Source organism: Phlebotomus papatasi, chromosome 1 (assembly GCF_024763615.1).
Source record: "Phlebotomus papatasi isolate M1 chromosome 1, Ppap_2.1, whole genome shotgun sequence".
NCBI lineage: Eukaryota > Metazoa > Arthropoda > Insecta > Diptera > Psychodidae > Phlebotomus > Phlebotomus papatasi.
This window is the reverse complement of record NC_077222.1, coordinates 70,755,504-70,769,295: the sequence shown is the minus strand read 5'-3', so window position 1 is coordinate 70,769,295 and position 13,792 is coordinate 70,755,504. Positions and strand designations below refer to the sequence as shown.

General features: G+C 34.3%; 2 protein-coding genes across 2 annotated transcripts; both read left to right on the top strand.

The window, feature by feature from the left end:
• The first annotated feature begins 3,011 nt into the window (after positions 1-3,011).
• Positions 3,012-3,853, top strand: LOC129804575 (iron-sulfur cluster co-chaperone protein HscB). Its single transcript, XM_055852041.1, has 2 exons — positions 3,012-3,125; positions 3,179-3,853. Exons 1-2 carry the CDS (start codon positions 3,012-3,014, stop codon positions 3,680-3,682), a joined length of 618 nt encoding a protein of 205 aa, XP_055708016.1. The 3' UTR covers positions 3,683-3,853.
• A 218-nt stretch (positions 3,854-4,071) lies between these two features.
• LOC129799956 (N-acetylglucosamine-6-sulfatase-like) lies at positions 4,072-10,167 on the top strand. Its single transcript, XM_055844274.1, has 4 exons — positions 4,072-4,498; positions 4,555-4,856; positions 8,945-9,734; positions 9,795-10,167. Exons 1-4 carry the CDS (start codon positions 4,358-4,360, stop codon positions 10,068-10,070), a joined length of 1,509 nt encoding a protein of 502 aa, XP_055700249.1. The 5' UTR covers positions 4,072-4,357; the 3' UTR covers positions 10,071-10,167.
• The last annotated feature ends 3,625 nt before the right edge of the window (positions 10,168-13,792 follow it).

The following is a 13,792-nucleotide window of genomic DNA, read 5'->3' as shown; positions in this document are numbered from 1 at the left end:
CCAAATAGGCGAGTTCCACACGGAGAGTTGGCTTTTCCCACAAACGCAAACTCTCACATCTGGAGGATGCTCGAGTTCGTCCGGAGGGTACGATTTTTTTTTTACCAAAATCCTATGAAAAAAATATTTAATTGGATTATTTTTTTAAGTATAGATGCCCAGGCACAAAAATAGTAAGAAATTAGTGGGTTTTAAAATTTTATAAACATTTAAATACTCCCTTGTGTTCTGAAAAAGTAGGTTTTGGGAAGATTCAGGGACTTAAGGAATTATTATTAGAGATTAAGAGTTTCAGAAATTTTTTTTATTGTTAAAATTTACATACGATTTACTTCGGACCAAAATTTTTGCCAAGCTAAGATTTATACAATAATTTTAAAAAAAAACTATTTTTAATATCAAATTAACTCTCTAAAGACCACCACTTGTCAATAAATGCACGCATCAAAAATATAATATTCTTCGCGTTTGAAGTAATATTTACCAAGTTTATGTACAAAATTAATAAAATATTTATTATCAGAATAAATGCGATTTTTTGATGCTACTCCTGAGAGGTTTTTACAGACTTAAGACATTTATCATAATTCTCAGAAAATACACCTACGTGACGATATTTTCATCATTACCCAAATAATTTTTTAATCTTTTAATATAAACATTGTATTTAGAATTTAACTCTTTCGCGTCATTAGGGTCATATATGACCCGGGGAAAAAAATCTTTTTGACTATTTACATTAATTGAAATCTATCGGTTTGTGCACGACATCATAATAGAAGGATGTAAGATTCTTGGCTAATTTTCTCAAGACTCCAGATATTCAGGAAAAGAAAATATTCGAGATCAAATTCACTAATTTCGAACTTTGTGAAATGACTTTTCCTTTTCAAAATTTTTTATATTAATTTATTTTTTTCAGCAAAAAGTTCTTTAGAAACACAAAATAGAATATCCAAAGATTGTATATTGCATATTTTGATATAATAAACTACTCTCAATTTTCCAGAAAAGCGTGTAGAATTTTCCGGGTCATATATGACCCTATTGTCGTCAAGGGAAAAGTTTATGAAGGTGTTTTCGTGCCAACAATGTAGTTGGGATAGTTGGGACATTGTTTTTCTTTGTGAAATCCAGAAGGAAAATATCTTGCTCCTGGACATTTCATCTTATTGTCCAACGCACAATAACTTTTGTTTTGTAAACATGTTTTTGACATTTCAATGAGAGTGAGTGAAATCTAGATCTAGTTATCTCGCTCACTCTTATATTGTGCAATTGTATTTTGTGTGAATAAATATGTAGATAAGTTTATTTTTGCAAAATACCACTCAAAATAGTGTGACAGTGACTGTTCAAGGGATTACTCAGGAAGATTCCTTGAACACCAGGAGTAGAGTGTTCATCAAAACAATCTAGTTTGCCATGGTTTTGGCCAAATTAATAACTTCAAGCAAAAAAAAACTCTTAAAAAGCCCGTGATATAGATTTTGAAAATGGAGTATTCTTCCCTTGAGGACAATAGGGTCATATATGACCCGGGGTTTTTCCGAGTTTTCACGCAATGGAAAATTTTTTTCCTCTCTGAATTATTATAAAGTTATTATTCGAAAAGCCAGGATTATATTGAAGATCACAGAGATGGTCTGCTATTTTTTATTTCAATAAACCGGCGCTAAGACGTTCATATTAAAGCAGGATAATGCTCGAATCCATGTAAGCGCAAAACCTTTATTTTGGATCCGAGCTCAGAATATTAAAATCTGGCGTGACCACCTGACCTCTTGAACTCCTCACTTCAATCCAATTGAGAATATTTGGGGGATTCTTGTTTGCCATATTTTCGCCGATATTTGCCAATACACTTACGTTTTGGAGTTAAAATCTGCAATTTTGGATACCTGGAACAAGCCTGAATATAAGTTCATCGAAAATTTAATCGATAGTATGCCTAATCACATTTTTGAAATACTTCAGAAAAATGTTGGAATCAATAATTTTAAAGATTTGCATAAAAATTGTCTTGAATAATAACATTACAAAAGAATTTATTGACATTATCGTGGTTTTACGATTAAAAACGTATAAAATTTATATTTTCTCAATTCAAATTTAAGAAAGATGTTTCACTGTCAAAAAATTATCATAAATAGGATCCAATCAAAGTATTTTGTGGAAAAAAATTAAATAAAAAAATATATATAGAAGAAAATGTGATTATTGATAAGTGACCTTATGGTATTGGTACACACTTTATTTGATCATAAAGCATTAGGAAAAACTCAATTTTACATGAATTCATCTGCTGAATAAAAGTGTGACGCGAAGGAGTTAATCTTCAACAAACTTCACCAAAATTTAATTTAATTTAATTCTTCCTCTTTAGAATTCATAAAAATTCCTAACATATTATAACGATTCCAATTTTAAATACGCTCCATAAATTACTTTGTCTATTGCGTTTTGCCTACTTTTCGGCGAATAGACGGACTGAAAAATGCATTATTTCACTTTTCGCCACATCAAGTGTGTCTCCACTATATTCGCCGTCCAGTCAATTTTGTCTTGATAATTCGTGAATTGCGCCCCTCAGGAGTATCTGTGTTACGAGGTTCAGAATTGAACATGTGGAAAAATATTGTTTCTCTTTTCGTAACCCCCATAACGTCCTCATTCAACTTTAACTTTCTCTCTACAAATTTTTAATGTTAAAAATCATTGAAACGGTTGTTCTTTAATTTTTAAAGCGAAATTCAAATTCAACGCCTGTGGCGCCATCGCTTAGCAGCTATTATAATTCTATTCTACTCATGCTATTAAGGAATTATACAAATTTATCAGCTGTTTTGCACATAACCTCAAATTACGTAATTTTTTGTAAACAAATCTATAAAATTTTCCACAAAATGAATATTTTCCGTAGAGTTTTATATTCTTCAAGCTACCATAGAATCAGAAATATCCAAAGGAATCACTATTCACAAATAAAACAGCTTGGTTATTGTGTACAAATGAGAAATTTCTCATCTAGCCAAGAAGGAGTTTGCTGGAGCTGTGGAACTCCTTCCGGAAGTGCTATCTTTTGCATCAAATGCAAGGCCCTGCAGAAAGTGGACGGGAAAAAGGTAATACATTGAGTTTGCTATTAGATTCAACAATAATATATTCATTCTTTCAGGACTATTTTGAGATATTAAATCTCCCGCGCAATTACAACGTCGACAGCAATACCTTGACTCATACCTTCAGGGAGATGCAAAGTGTCCTCCATCCTGACAAATTTAGTAGTAAGTCTGAGGAGGAACAAAATATATCCCTGGAGTGGAGCTCTCTGGTCAATAAGGCATACAAGACTCTTCTGGCCCCAATCAAACGGGGCGAATACATTCTTCAACAAAATGGAATTGAATTGCCACAGGACAATAGTGCGCTTGATCAGACCTTTCTCATGGAAATGATGGAGAGGAATGAGGAAGTTGATGAAGCAAATACCGAAGAGGATTTGAGAAAGCTGCTGGTGAAAGTTAGAAAAGAGCTAAGTGCCACATCTGAAGTACTCTCAAAGGCTTTCGAGGGGAATAATTTAAAAAGTGCTGTAGCCATTATAGTGAAGATGAAGTACTTTATCAGTCTAGAGGGGAGTATAAAAGAGAAACAGAGACGATTGGGATATGTTGATTAAGATTAAAAGATAAGGAATGATAAGAAAAAGCTGTTATGAATTTAAATCAGCAACAACTTCATCCTGTTTACAGCGCCACGAATTTTCCGCGGCCCCCGCTGAAAATAATAAATTGGCGCTGCAATCGTGCACGAAATTGTTTTGTTTTTTGGGTACAAAAAAGTAGATAATTTATACGGAAATGGTGCAAAAAGGCGGAAATAACATATTAAATGCAATCAAAGGGATCTACTACAACGAGTTCCACTGGTGAGTTTGCACATTCATTTGATATTTGTGCGTGAATCTGTTGTCCAGTGAAATCTAACCTCAAATTTATATTTTGGGAAGATTTCATCACGCTAGAAAAATTTCCGGTAGTGAATATCAATATTTCCTGACATTTTTTCAGGGCTATTGTGAAGAGTTACGCGCTATTCCTAGTTGGTGTCCGGATTGCACATGAATTGCAAGGATTTGAAATAATGGCACCGTCGCAGAAATTGTAGGAAAACTTCGTCAGATTCCGCGTGTGTTTTATTGGATTGTTAGAGTGTAGGTAACAAATTATGTTGGAAAATCAATAAAGAAGAGGATTTGGAAGAGACACAGTCATAAGTAAATTTGTGTGCCGGGTGAAGACGTAATTTCTCTTATTTAACCTTCGATTTGCGATTTCTCTCGTGCGATAAATTAATGGAGAAGGTGACACTTTTGCAATTTTGTTTAATTTTCACGGCTTTGGGAGTTTGGGGGACATTGTCAGTTGATGCCACCAAGCTCCCAAATATCATTCTCATTCTAACTGATGATCAGGATGTGGTTCTCAATGGAATGGTAAATATAAAGTGCTGCGTGAAAGAAATTAGATACTGAAGGAGAATCATTTCCAGCTACCAATGACCAATGTTCAGGAACTTTTGGCCAAAGAAGGAGCCACTTTCATCAATGCTTTCACTTCTTCCCCAATTTGCTGTCCATCGAGGGCATCTCTCCTCTCTGGGAGATATGCTCATAATCATGCGACGATCAATAACTCCGTATCAGGTGGTTGCTATGGCTCCTTCTGGAAGGAAGTGATTGAGAAAACTACCCTCCCCGTGATGCTAGAAAAACGAGGCTATGAAACCTTCTTCGCGGGAAAATACTTGAATGACTACAAGTCCACCGAAGTACCTCCAGGATGGACTCATTGGTATTATATTTATTCCCATTTTTTTTTTAAATTCAAAAGCAGAGCATAAAGTTAGTTGAAAGTGCCTGGATGTACGAGTTCATCCTGGTCACCTTGTTCTTGGATGATAATACAAAGCCAGCATATTGTGGTCAAAATTAAGATATTATTTTGCTATAAGAAAATCCTCAAATTCGAAAAAAAAGAAGTAAGGGTTGTAAGCCTAGACCAACTTATGGTAACTCAGATTCTTACGTGGACACCTTCCAATGACTTCCTCGCTGATTAACCCTTTAACGACCACGAGACACTTTTTACGCATTGAAAATCAACAATAAAAATTAAACTGGGAAACATAATCAATGATAAGTCTTGCATCTAACCTTGGAAAGTCCAACAGAATCTGATTCGGTGTATTTTGTGCCTCTATGAACGATAGGGACAAATATAGCCCAAAAATTTAAGTCATTCTTATGACAATACCAATGAATAATATTTTTCGCTTTAATGCAAAATATTACGTATGAATATTGCAGTTTTTATTGCCAAAAGGGTTTTGCTTTAGAAAAATTGGAAGTATAAAAAATAAATAAAATCAATTATGAATTTGAGAATTTAAAAATTCGCCATTTTTGAACTTAAATATTTACTACACAGCAAGTAGTTGGAGACTTACAAAAAATATCCTGGATTCCTGCAACCTTCTGCTTTGCAACTACGTACAAACATAAAAAAAATAACTTTGGGAAGTCAGGAAAAATTATTTTCTTTATGGGACACCGGTGTTCCAATCGTCCTTAAAGGGTTAACCTTTTAAGGACGATTGGAACACCGGTGTCCCATAAAGAAAATAATTTTTCCTGACTACCTAAAGTTATTTTTTTCCTTATGTTTGTACGTTTTTGCAAAATAGAAGGTTGGAGGAATCTAGGATATTTTTTGGATGTCTCCAGTTATTATCTATATAGCAAATTTTTAAGCTAAAAAATTATGAATTTTTAAATTCTCATAATGGAAATTAATTTTAAATATTTTTTATACTTCCAAGTTTTTTTTAAGAAAAACCGCTTTGGGAAATGAAACTGCAATACTCAAATACTCAAAATATAATATTTTTCATTAGATTGAAAATTATCATTCATTAGTATTGGCTGGAAAATTACTTAAATTTTTAGGCTATTTTTGTCCCTATCGTTCATAGAGACAAAAAAATACATCAAATCAGACTATGTTAGCTTTTCGAAGGCAAGATATAAGACCTTTTACTGGTTTTGCTCATTGGTTTAATTTTTATTGCTGATTTTCGATCTGGGAAAACTGTCTCGTCGCTAAAGGTTGAAAAAAAAGAAAGGGAATGCTAGTATAGGGTGGATTGTGGAAATGCATTTTTAAGCCGAATAAATATATTTTTTTTTTTTCATTTTCTTTGCATCATGAGATTGCTTGTGAAATATTCTAACAGAATCTTAAAAGTTTTTATAAGATATTTCAACAAATTAATTGGATTATTCCATCAAATTAAAAAACAACACAATTTGAAAAGATGGACAAAATTTTGGAAAGCGGGACAAAAATTTTTGGAAAGATGGACATGATATTAACGACAAAATATCATACGAAATATGTAGAAAATCAAATGTTGAGGGTTTTCTTTGTATACTTGCACATTTTATGGTTATTCTAATCCCTCCTTTATGTACGGGTAACATTGAATTGAGTTGAGGAACGCTAATTACCAAGAACTTCCTGGACGTCCAACCAAAAAGAGGTTCTGTAAATTTCACAGACGCCTCGCTCTGTCCAGCAGTTATAGATTTAAAGCGGATGCAATTTTTAGCACATTTGAATTCCCCATCCGCCCAAGTCCTTTTCTACTTGCTTTGGGAGTTTTGTAGAAGCTCCTCATTGTCTTTCTCCAGGTGTTTTTGCGATATTTTACTATCCATTCTGTCAGAAAAAAGTGGTCTTCGGAATCTGGAAATTTTTGCAGCCTTTTCCAGGAGATTTTCTCCTTATCAGCTGCTACTAACTGCTGTTGTAACTATTTTTTCGGATACTTAAGGATTTTTGTCGTTCTTGTTAACATGATTTCACTGCACAAAACCACCAAATTCATTCACAAAATCAACTTGTCCAAGATTTCATAAAACTTGTTTTGAAAGCAACACGAAATTAAATCACTTTTCTATCCCTTTTAAATGTATAATAGGTATTTCACAAATATTTTTTATTCACCTTTTAAAAATGGATGTATGTCCTTCGATTTTCACTGCGGACTTAATAATATTTCACAAATTATGCCGGAAAATCAAACAAAACACTTTGATATTTTCCTAGCAACTTCCATAAGAAACAGAGAAAATGACAACTTAAACTCATAAGGAATGATTCTCTTCTAATCCTCTCAAATTCAAACACATAGTAAAGTAAAGCCTTTTTGGGCATTAATCTGTGATTTAGATTTGAGAGACTCTACCGGACTCTACTGTAGCTTCTTCGTGAGACCAATCTTATGCCCTGCCTAGACACACTTGCGACTTAAGCCGAGATACGACTTAGTGGAAGATGATGAAAATGTAGTTTAACCATTATTTCTAATTCTAATATAATAATTACATTAAGCCGTCTCTCGGTTAATCCTCAGGTCTGTCAAGGCCCTTATGCAAATGGTCCTAAAGTGTTTTCTGGCTAATCTTCAGTTCTTGAGCAATAGAATAAGAGCTCCTGTCTCCTGTGTCGGACTAACTGGACGAAATCCATAATTTTATCGACATTTTCGATTATTGGCTTATCAGAGCGTGCCTAACCTTTGTTGTTCATTTTACCACAACGAAATCATTTGAACCACCAATTTTTTTAATTCCATCAGATACTGTATTGGCTAGCTACAAATTTACGTAGAGTAGATTCCAATTTCCCAAAGGAGGAAAAAATTCTTTCTCTGTAAAAGTATCATATTTGACCACTAAGAGTTCAATAAAGTGAGTTTTACTGAAATTCGTTCGCTGGATATGTTGTGGTCCGGAAAGAGTTAAACTAATAATATTATATGATCTTATGATCTTTTCGAAATAAAAACCAATCTTATAGTGTATCAACGTAACAATTTGAATACAATAAAAAATATTTATGTAAGGACATAGTAATTTTGTGACAAAATTCGTAAGTATATTAACCGTGTAATCATTTCCCAACAAAATAATTTTCTTTACGTGACTTTAAGCTTTTTGACCGATTAAAAGTTCTCTTGTCTTAAGACTTTTTGATTAGGTCTATGATCACAATGTAAGGAATTTTGAGCCATCATTAATTTGTAAGTGAATAATAATTATGGAAAAAACTCGCATGAACTTGAATTACAAAAAAAAAAACGTACAGGATGCTAGATTTTACATAGTGAAGAAACTTTTCTAAATTTATTTGAATTTTTTAAAGACCTTACTTCTTTAAAAAGTGTACATAAACAGTCATAAAAATTATGCTTCATAAGAAAACGTGTAAATTTATTTTAAATTACATTTGTAATTTTAAAAAAATCAGTATCTCAAAAGACAATTTGGATCAAAAACAAAAAGAAGCAATAGAAAATTAATATTTTTAAACAAATGCATTAAAAAGAAATCGCCTGTGGGTATGAAAATTTCTTGATGCATAATGCCATTTCGCGCGTTTTTTTTCGGTCCCGAAAATGTGCATAATCCCGGGACTGAGTGTATTTACTAATAATAAAAATATTCTATATAGAATTTATGGATTAATTTAATAAAATATTCTATACTACTGTGTTGAATTTATCAATAATCTAGTATAATCGGACGGCTGACTTCGTATAATTTTGTCTGTTGCACATTTTCAAATTCAGGGATGTTCTGAATTGAATCTGAAAATGTTACCCTACCCTGTGAAAACGAGATCAATCTTAGGTGCTTGACTGAGCCGCAGAATTACAATAGCTGTGATTATGAAAAAATCACGGATAGCTGTGCTATTATTTTGGTGAATTTTCAAAGAACTTCCTAGCCAAATCCTAAAATTGACCAAGAATTCTTGAACACTTCGACTGTCTTTTATTCTTGAATAAAAATCTATAGAATGGGAATTTTTAACAGGTACGGTCTTCATGGAAATTCCGTCTATTACAATTATACCCTGACGGAGAATGGAAAAGCCGTTGAGTACACCGATGAGTATCTCACGGATGTTCTTGCACAGAAATCTGTCCAGTTTCTTAAAGAACAACGATCCCAAGAGAAACCATTCTTCCTCATGGTATCAACACCGGCTCCTCATGCACCATCAACTTGTGCTCCTCGCCATGAACGGCAATTTCCTAATGTTCGCGCCAAAAGGACTCCCAATTTTAATCATCCTTCTGGGAGTTTAGACAAACACTGGCTCCTCACAATGCCTCCAGCTGAATTGCCTGAAGAGATTCTTCCAGAATTGGATGAAATTACCAGAAAACGATGGCAATCTCTTCTGGCTGTGGATGAACTGGTCAAGGGAATTGTTCAGAATTTAGATGATGGTCAAGTTCTTGAGAATACCTTCATTGTCTTTACCTCGGACAATGGTTATCATGTGGGACAATTTGCTCAAGCTTATGACAAGAGGCAGCCCTATGAAACAGATATCCGGATTCCCATGATTGTTCGTGGTCCAGGAGTTGATAGGAAATCCATTGTCCAACAACCAACTCTTCTTATTGACCTCATGCCAACAATGCTGGAATGGGCCCAACTCTCAATTCCCACCAATCTCGATGGTAGATCTTTCCGGATGGATTTGGAAGAACCAAGATCCAGCTTCAATAGGCAGTTCCTCGTTGAATATTGGGGTGAGGCAAATGCAAATTCCCATTCTGCCTCTTGCCAGTCTGCTGATAGCTCTTCTCTCTATGTATGGAGATTTCCTTTCTAACTGTCTGTCTTTTTTAATTAATATCCTTCCCATTTTCAGCTCTGCACAGAAGATGCTGCCTGCCATTGTCAGGATGCCAGGAATAACACCTACAGCTGCATCCGACAAATGGATGCCGATAAAGATTTCCTTTATTGCGAATTTCGGGATAGAGAAAATTTTGCCGAAGCTTATGATCTGACCACCGATCCATATCAAATGGAAAATCTAGCCTTTGAGATGCTACCCTCTGAACGTGCCATCTACTCCCTGATCCTGAAGAATCTCACAAAGTGCATTGGCTCAACCTGTCGCCAAATAAATGGAATAATGTAAACCTCTCATGATAAATCTCTTTCTTTTTTTACAGTTTCGAGGCTCGTAATTATGTAGTTCCAGAGAATTAAATAAAAATAAATGTTTTTTTGATTTATTTTTGACCAGTCTTGTCTTGATCTCTCCTTGGCTTCTAATTATTAAATTCAAGGGGGAGATATTTAGGTGAAAATGTGTACACCACTTGCAGACACTTCCAAAATTAGTGTAGAAGACCTCTTCGCACTTCCAGCATTTCGGAAGACTCCCGAAAATGCTGCAATACTTCCAGCACTTCTTGCACTCCCATGCACTTCTCATACTTAGGAATCAATAATTTATTTAATAATTATGAAAAATTTAATTAGGAAAACGATATTTTAATATTAGGGCGGAGTAAGTACTTTTGGCACTTTAAGGTTTCTTGTGCTTGTAATTTTTATAATCATTATTTAAATAAAATAAAATTTTGTACAAAGATACCTTAAAGCCGTTTCTTCCTATTAATCCAAGAGAATTCCCAAATTTTTTTGGATATTCTAGTGAAAAAATCATTTTATGCAACTATGCATGTTTCAGTACTTTTGGCCACTTTGTAAGCACTTTTGGCCACTTGTTTTAACTCTTTCCGGACCACAACATATCCAGCGAACGAATTTCAGTTAAACTCACTTTATTGTAAGTTTTAGTGGTCAAATATGATACCTTTGTAGAGAAAGAATTTTCTCCGCCTCTGGGAAATTGGAAAACTCATGGGTACTCTCGTCCCCAAAAGAACGAAAAGGAGACAGACTTGAATTTTCCAAAAGCCAATAATAACAATTTTGTGAATAATTTTTGCGTGTCAAATGACTCCTTTACAAGGTTGATTACTAAAACAAGAAGAATTATTGACCAGTATCTTCTGATATGTCCAGGAAGTGGTCAAGAAGACACCAAATTCCTGCTTGCCAAAAGATTCCTCAAAATATTTCATACAAAAACACTTTAAACACATTTCTCTCAACACGATGTTATTGTAGACACATTAAGCTTTCTCAAAAGCATAAAAGACACTTCCTGGACAATCAGAGGCCCAATTTTTGAAACTCTCACTCGCACCCGCGAGCTCTTTAGTGGCTGAGAGAAATCCACTCGCACGCCCCGTAGATTCAAATCCTTCTGTAACGACTTCTGTATAACATAAAGTACTCGTTGCACGTACTCAAGAATTTCCGGGGTGTGCTAGTCAACTTTTCTCGGCCACTAAAGAGCTCGCGAGTGCGAGTGAGAATTTCAAAAATTGGCCCTCAGAATTCACCAAAATCAGGAAGAATAGGAAAAACTTCGCTGAAAGCAAATGTCCCGAGTTGCCAAATCTCAAAATTATCGGACACGTTGGCAAAAATGTCGCTCCCGCTTGAAATTTTGTTACAAGGTTGGTGTCAAAAAGCAAATTTCGGGCATTGGCGGAATAACCTTACATTTGACCTCTAGATTTTTGGGGATGAGAGTACCCATAAAGTTTGAACAAGTTTTTTGAAAATTTAAGAAAAAATTGTTTTTCGAATTTATGTAATCTGTAATTGTTAGTTATCATACTTATTGGCCCCGAGAGGTTTTTTCTTATTCTGGTCTAAAAATATAAAAAAAAATCAGGATATCTGCAAGGAAGCAGAAAATCGAAAATTCACGATTTTTGACCAAAAATATCTAAGCTCAGGAGTTAATTAGGATCCTGCAAAAAATATCCTAGATTTGGACATCCTTATAGTTTGTAATTATCCAGAAGAATCGGATTTTTTTCGATTCTAGATAGTCTAAAAAAATTGTTGTTTCCATGGGTACCCAGAGTCCCAAAGGAGACGAAAGAGTTAACCTGGACTGGCCACAGGTCAGGGTGTACTTTGAACCTGTCCTAGAGGCCGATAACCCCAAGACAAGCTCTTTCATGCTTCCCTACATCTCTCTACAGCAGAGGTGTGCAAGAACCGTTTAAAACCGAACCAACGTCAAATGAAACTTGAACGTCAAATGATCAAAACGCTAGCTGAACAAACATTTTGACGTTTATTCGGTTTCAACGGTTTTTGCACACTTCTGCTCTACAGTCTCCGAAGGTTCAAGCCCGTAGTCCAGCATCGCAGTAGTCTCACTATAATATCTGTCTAGGTTTCCCAGTCATTTTATTAACACTTCGTAGAACCCTAACTAAAAGTGTCACGGAAGGACCAAGTGGCAGCCGCTGCCACTTATCGAATTTTACATAATATTTTGATATTTTTAATTACATTTTAACATTCGGAGCTTTAGTCAGTTCTTTTCTGGTGTCTGAACCAGAAATTTCATTTCTTTGGGTACTGTATCTAAAGATTTTTAACCATTCGATGTTTTCATCTTTATCAGAATCATGGAGTCAGGGAAAGTGGTGTGCCTTTTAATACAGCAGCCTTTGAATTTTTAAATTTTCTCTTATTTTTCAAAGAAAAATTCTACTTTATGAACAATAGTTAATACTATTAACTATTTTCTATTAACTTCGTTTAACAAAATGGATTTTTAGCTTTGGAAAATAAGAGAAAAATTGAAGCATTCTGATTTTTGCGCATTTAAAGGTATGTCACTTTTCCCTATATTTCATCTCAATAATTAGCAAAAACACTTTCAAACTGTTCTTTTAGGGCTTTTATACACTAACAATCAAGAAAATTACATCTGCAGAACGTCAAACTCCCATATAAAATGCAAATGGCAGCAACTGCCTCTTGGTCCTTCCGAGTGCAGTTTTTTGTTTTTGCAATATATTTACATTAATATTTAATTTTTATTAAAAATTTTATAACGAAAAAATAGCTAGATAAATTCTGCACGCATTCAATCAGGCGTCCAGGCGAAATGATATATTCTTCACTATAAAAAATAACATTGAAAACTAAATTGGCAGCGGCTGCCACAGGGTCCTTCCAAGTGTTAATGCAACCGAAAACTTGTAAAATAATAGCCGTACTCACTATGGCGTTGTTATCTCGTAATCTCCGTAATCTGTTATCTTGTTATAATTTTTCATTTATAAAAGCCGTACTCACTATGGCGTTGTTATCTCGTAATCTCCGTAATCTGTTATCTTGTTATAATTTTTCCTTTATAAAATACATTACGAGAACATAACGAGATAACGAGATAACGATATTACAAGATAACAGCGCCATAGTGAGTACGGCTAATGTCAACAAACTTTTTTTCAAATTAATATTGCCTCTCGAATTAAGTATGAAGACTCGAAGAGCTCGAAGAAAAGTTTGAGACAAATGTACCGTGTATTAGCCTGCAAAATTCGGCATTAGACAGAGAAGACTTTATTTTCGGGCACTATCCATTTCCAAACACTTCCAAGCACTTCTTTTTTAGCTGTACACCACTTCTGACCCTAATATCTCCCCCTTGATTAAATTGCATTGTTTGAGGAGAGAAGAGAAATTGACCTACACTAAAGGAATTTACTGTAAATTGAAGACAAAGCTATTTTTTTATTTAAATTTTTGCAAAAAATTAAAATTAGAAAAAAAATGAAAAGAAATAGAAATGCACGAGAAAAACGATTTTTCATTTAATTTTGAACTCTTCACCATAAGATGGCGCTAATATGGAATGAAGTGATATTTGGATAATTTTTCTTGGATAATAGTTATGTTGGAGGAGCAGTGAGGAATTGTCCAATTGATTTCTGCTAGAAATCAGAAATATCTAATGGATTTCTGCTAGAA

Excerpts from the sequence above, each read along its gene's own strand:
- LOC129804575 (XM_055852041.1), top strand. The coding sequence starts at position 3,012 with ATGAGAAATTTCTCATCTAGCCAAGAAGGAGTTTGCTGGAGCTGTGGA. Across the intron at positions 3,126-3,178 it reads AGAAAGTGGACGGGAAAAAG|GACTATTTTGAGATATTAAA; the intron begins GTAATACATTGA and ends TCATTCTTTCAG.
- LOC129799956 (XM_055844274.1), top strand. The coding sequence starts at position 4,358 with ATGGAGAAGGTGACACTTTTGCAATTTTGTTTAATTTTCACGGCTTTG. Across the intron at positions 4,857-8,944 it reads CCTCCAGGATGGACTCATTG|GTACGGTCTTCATGGAAATT; the intron begins GTATTATATTTA and ends AATTTTTAACAG. Across the intron at positions 9,735-9,794 it reads CTGATAGCTCTTCTCTCTAT|CTCTGCACAGAAGATGCTGC; the intron begins GTATGGAGATTT and ends TCCCATTTTCAG.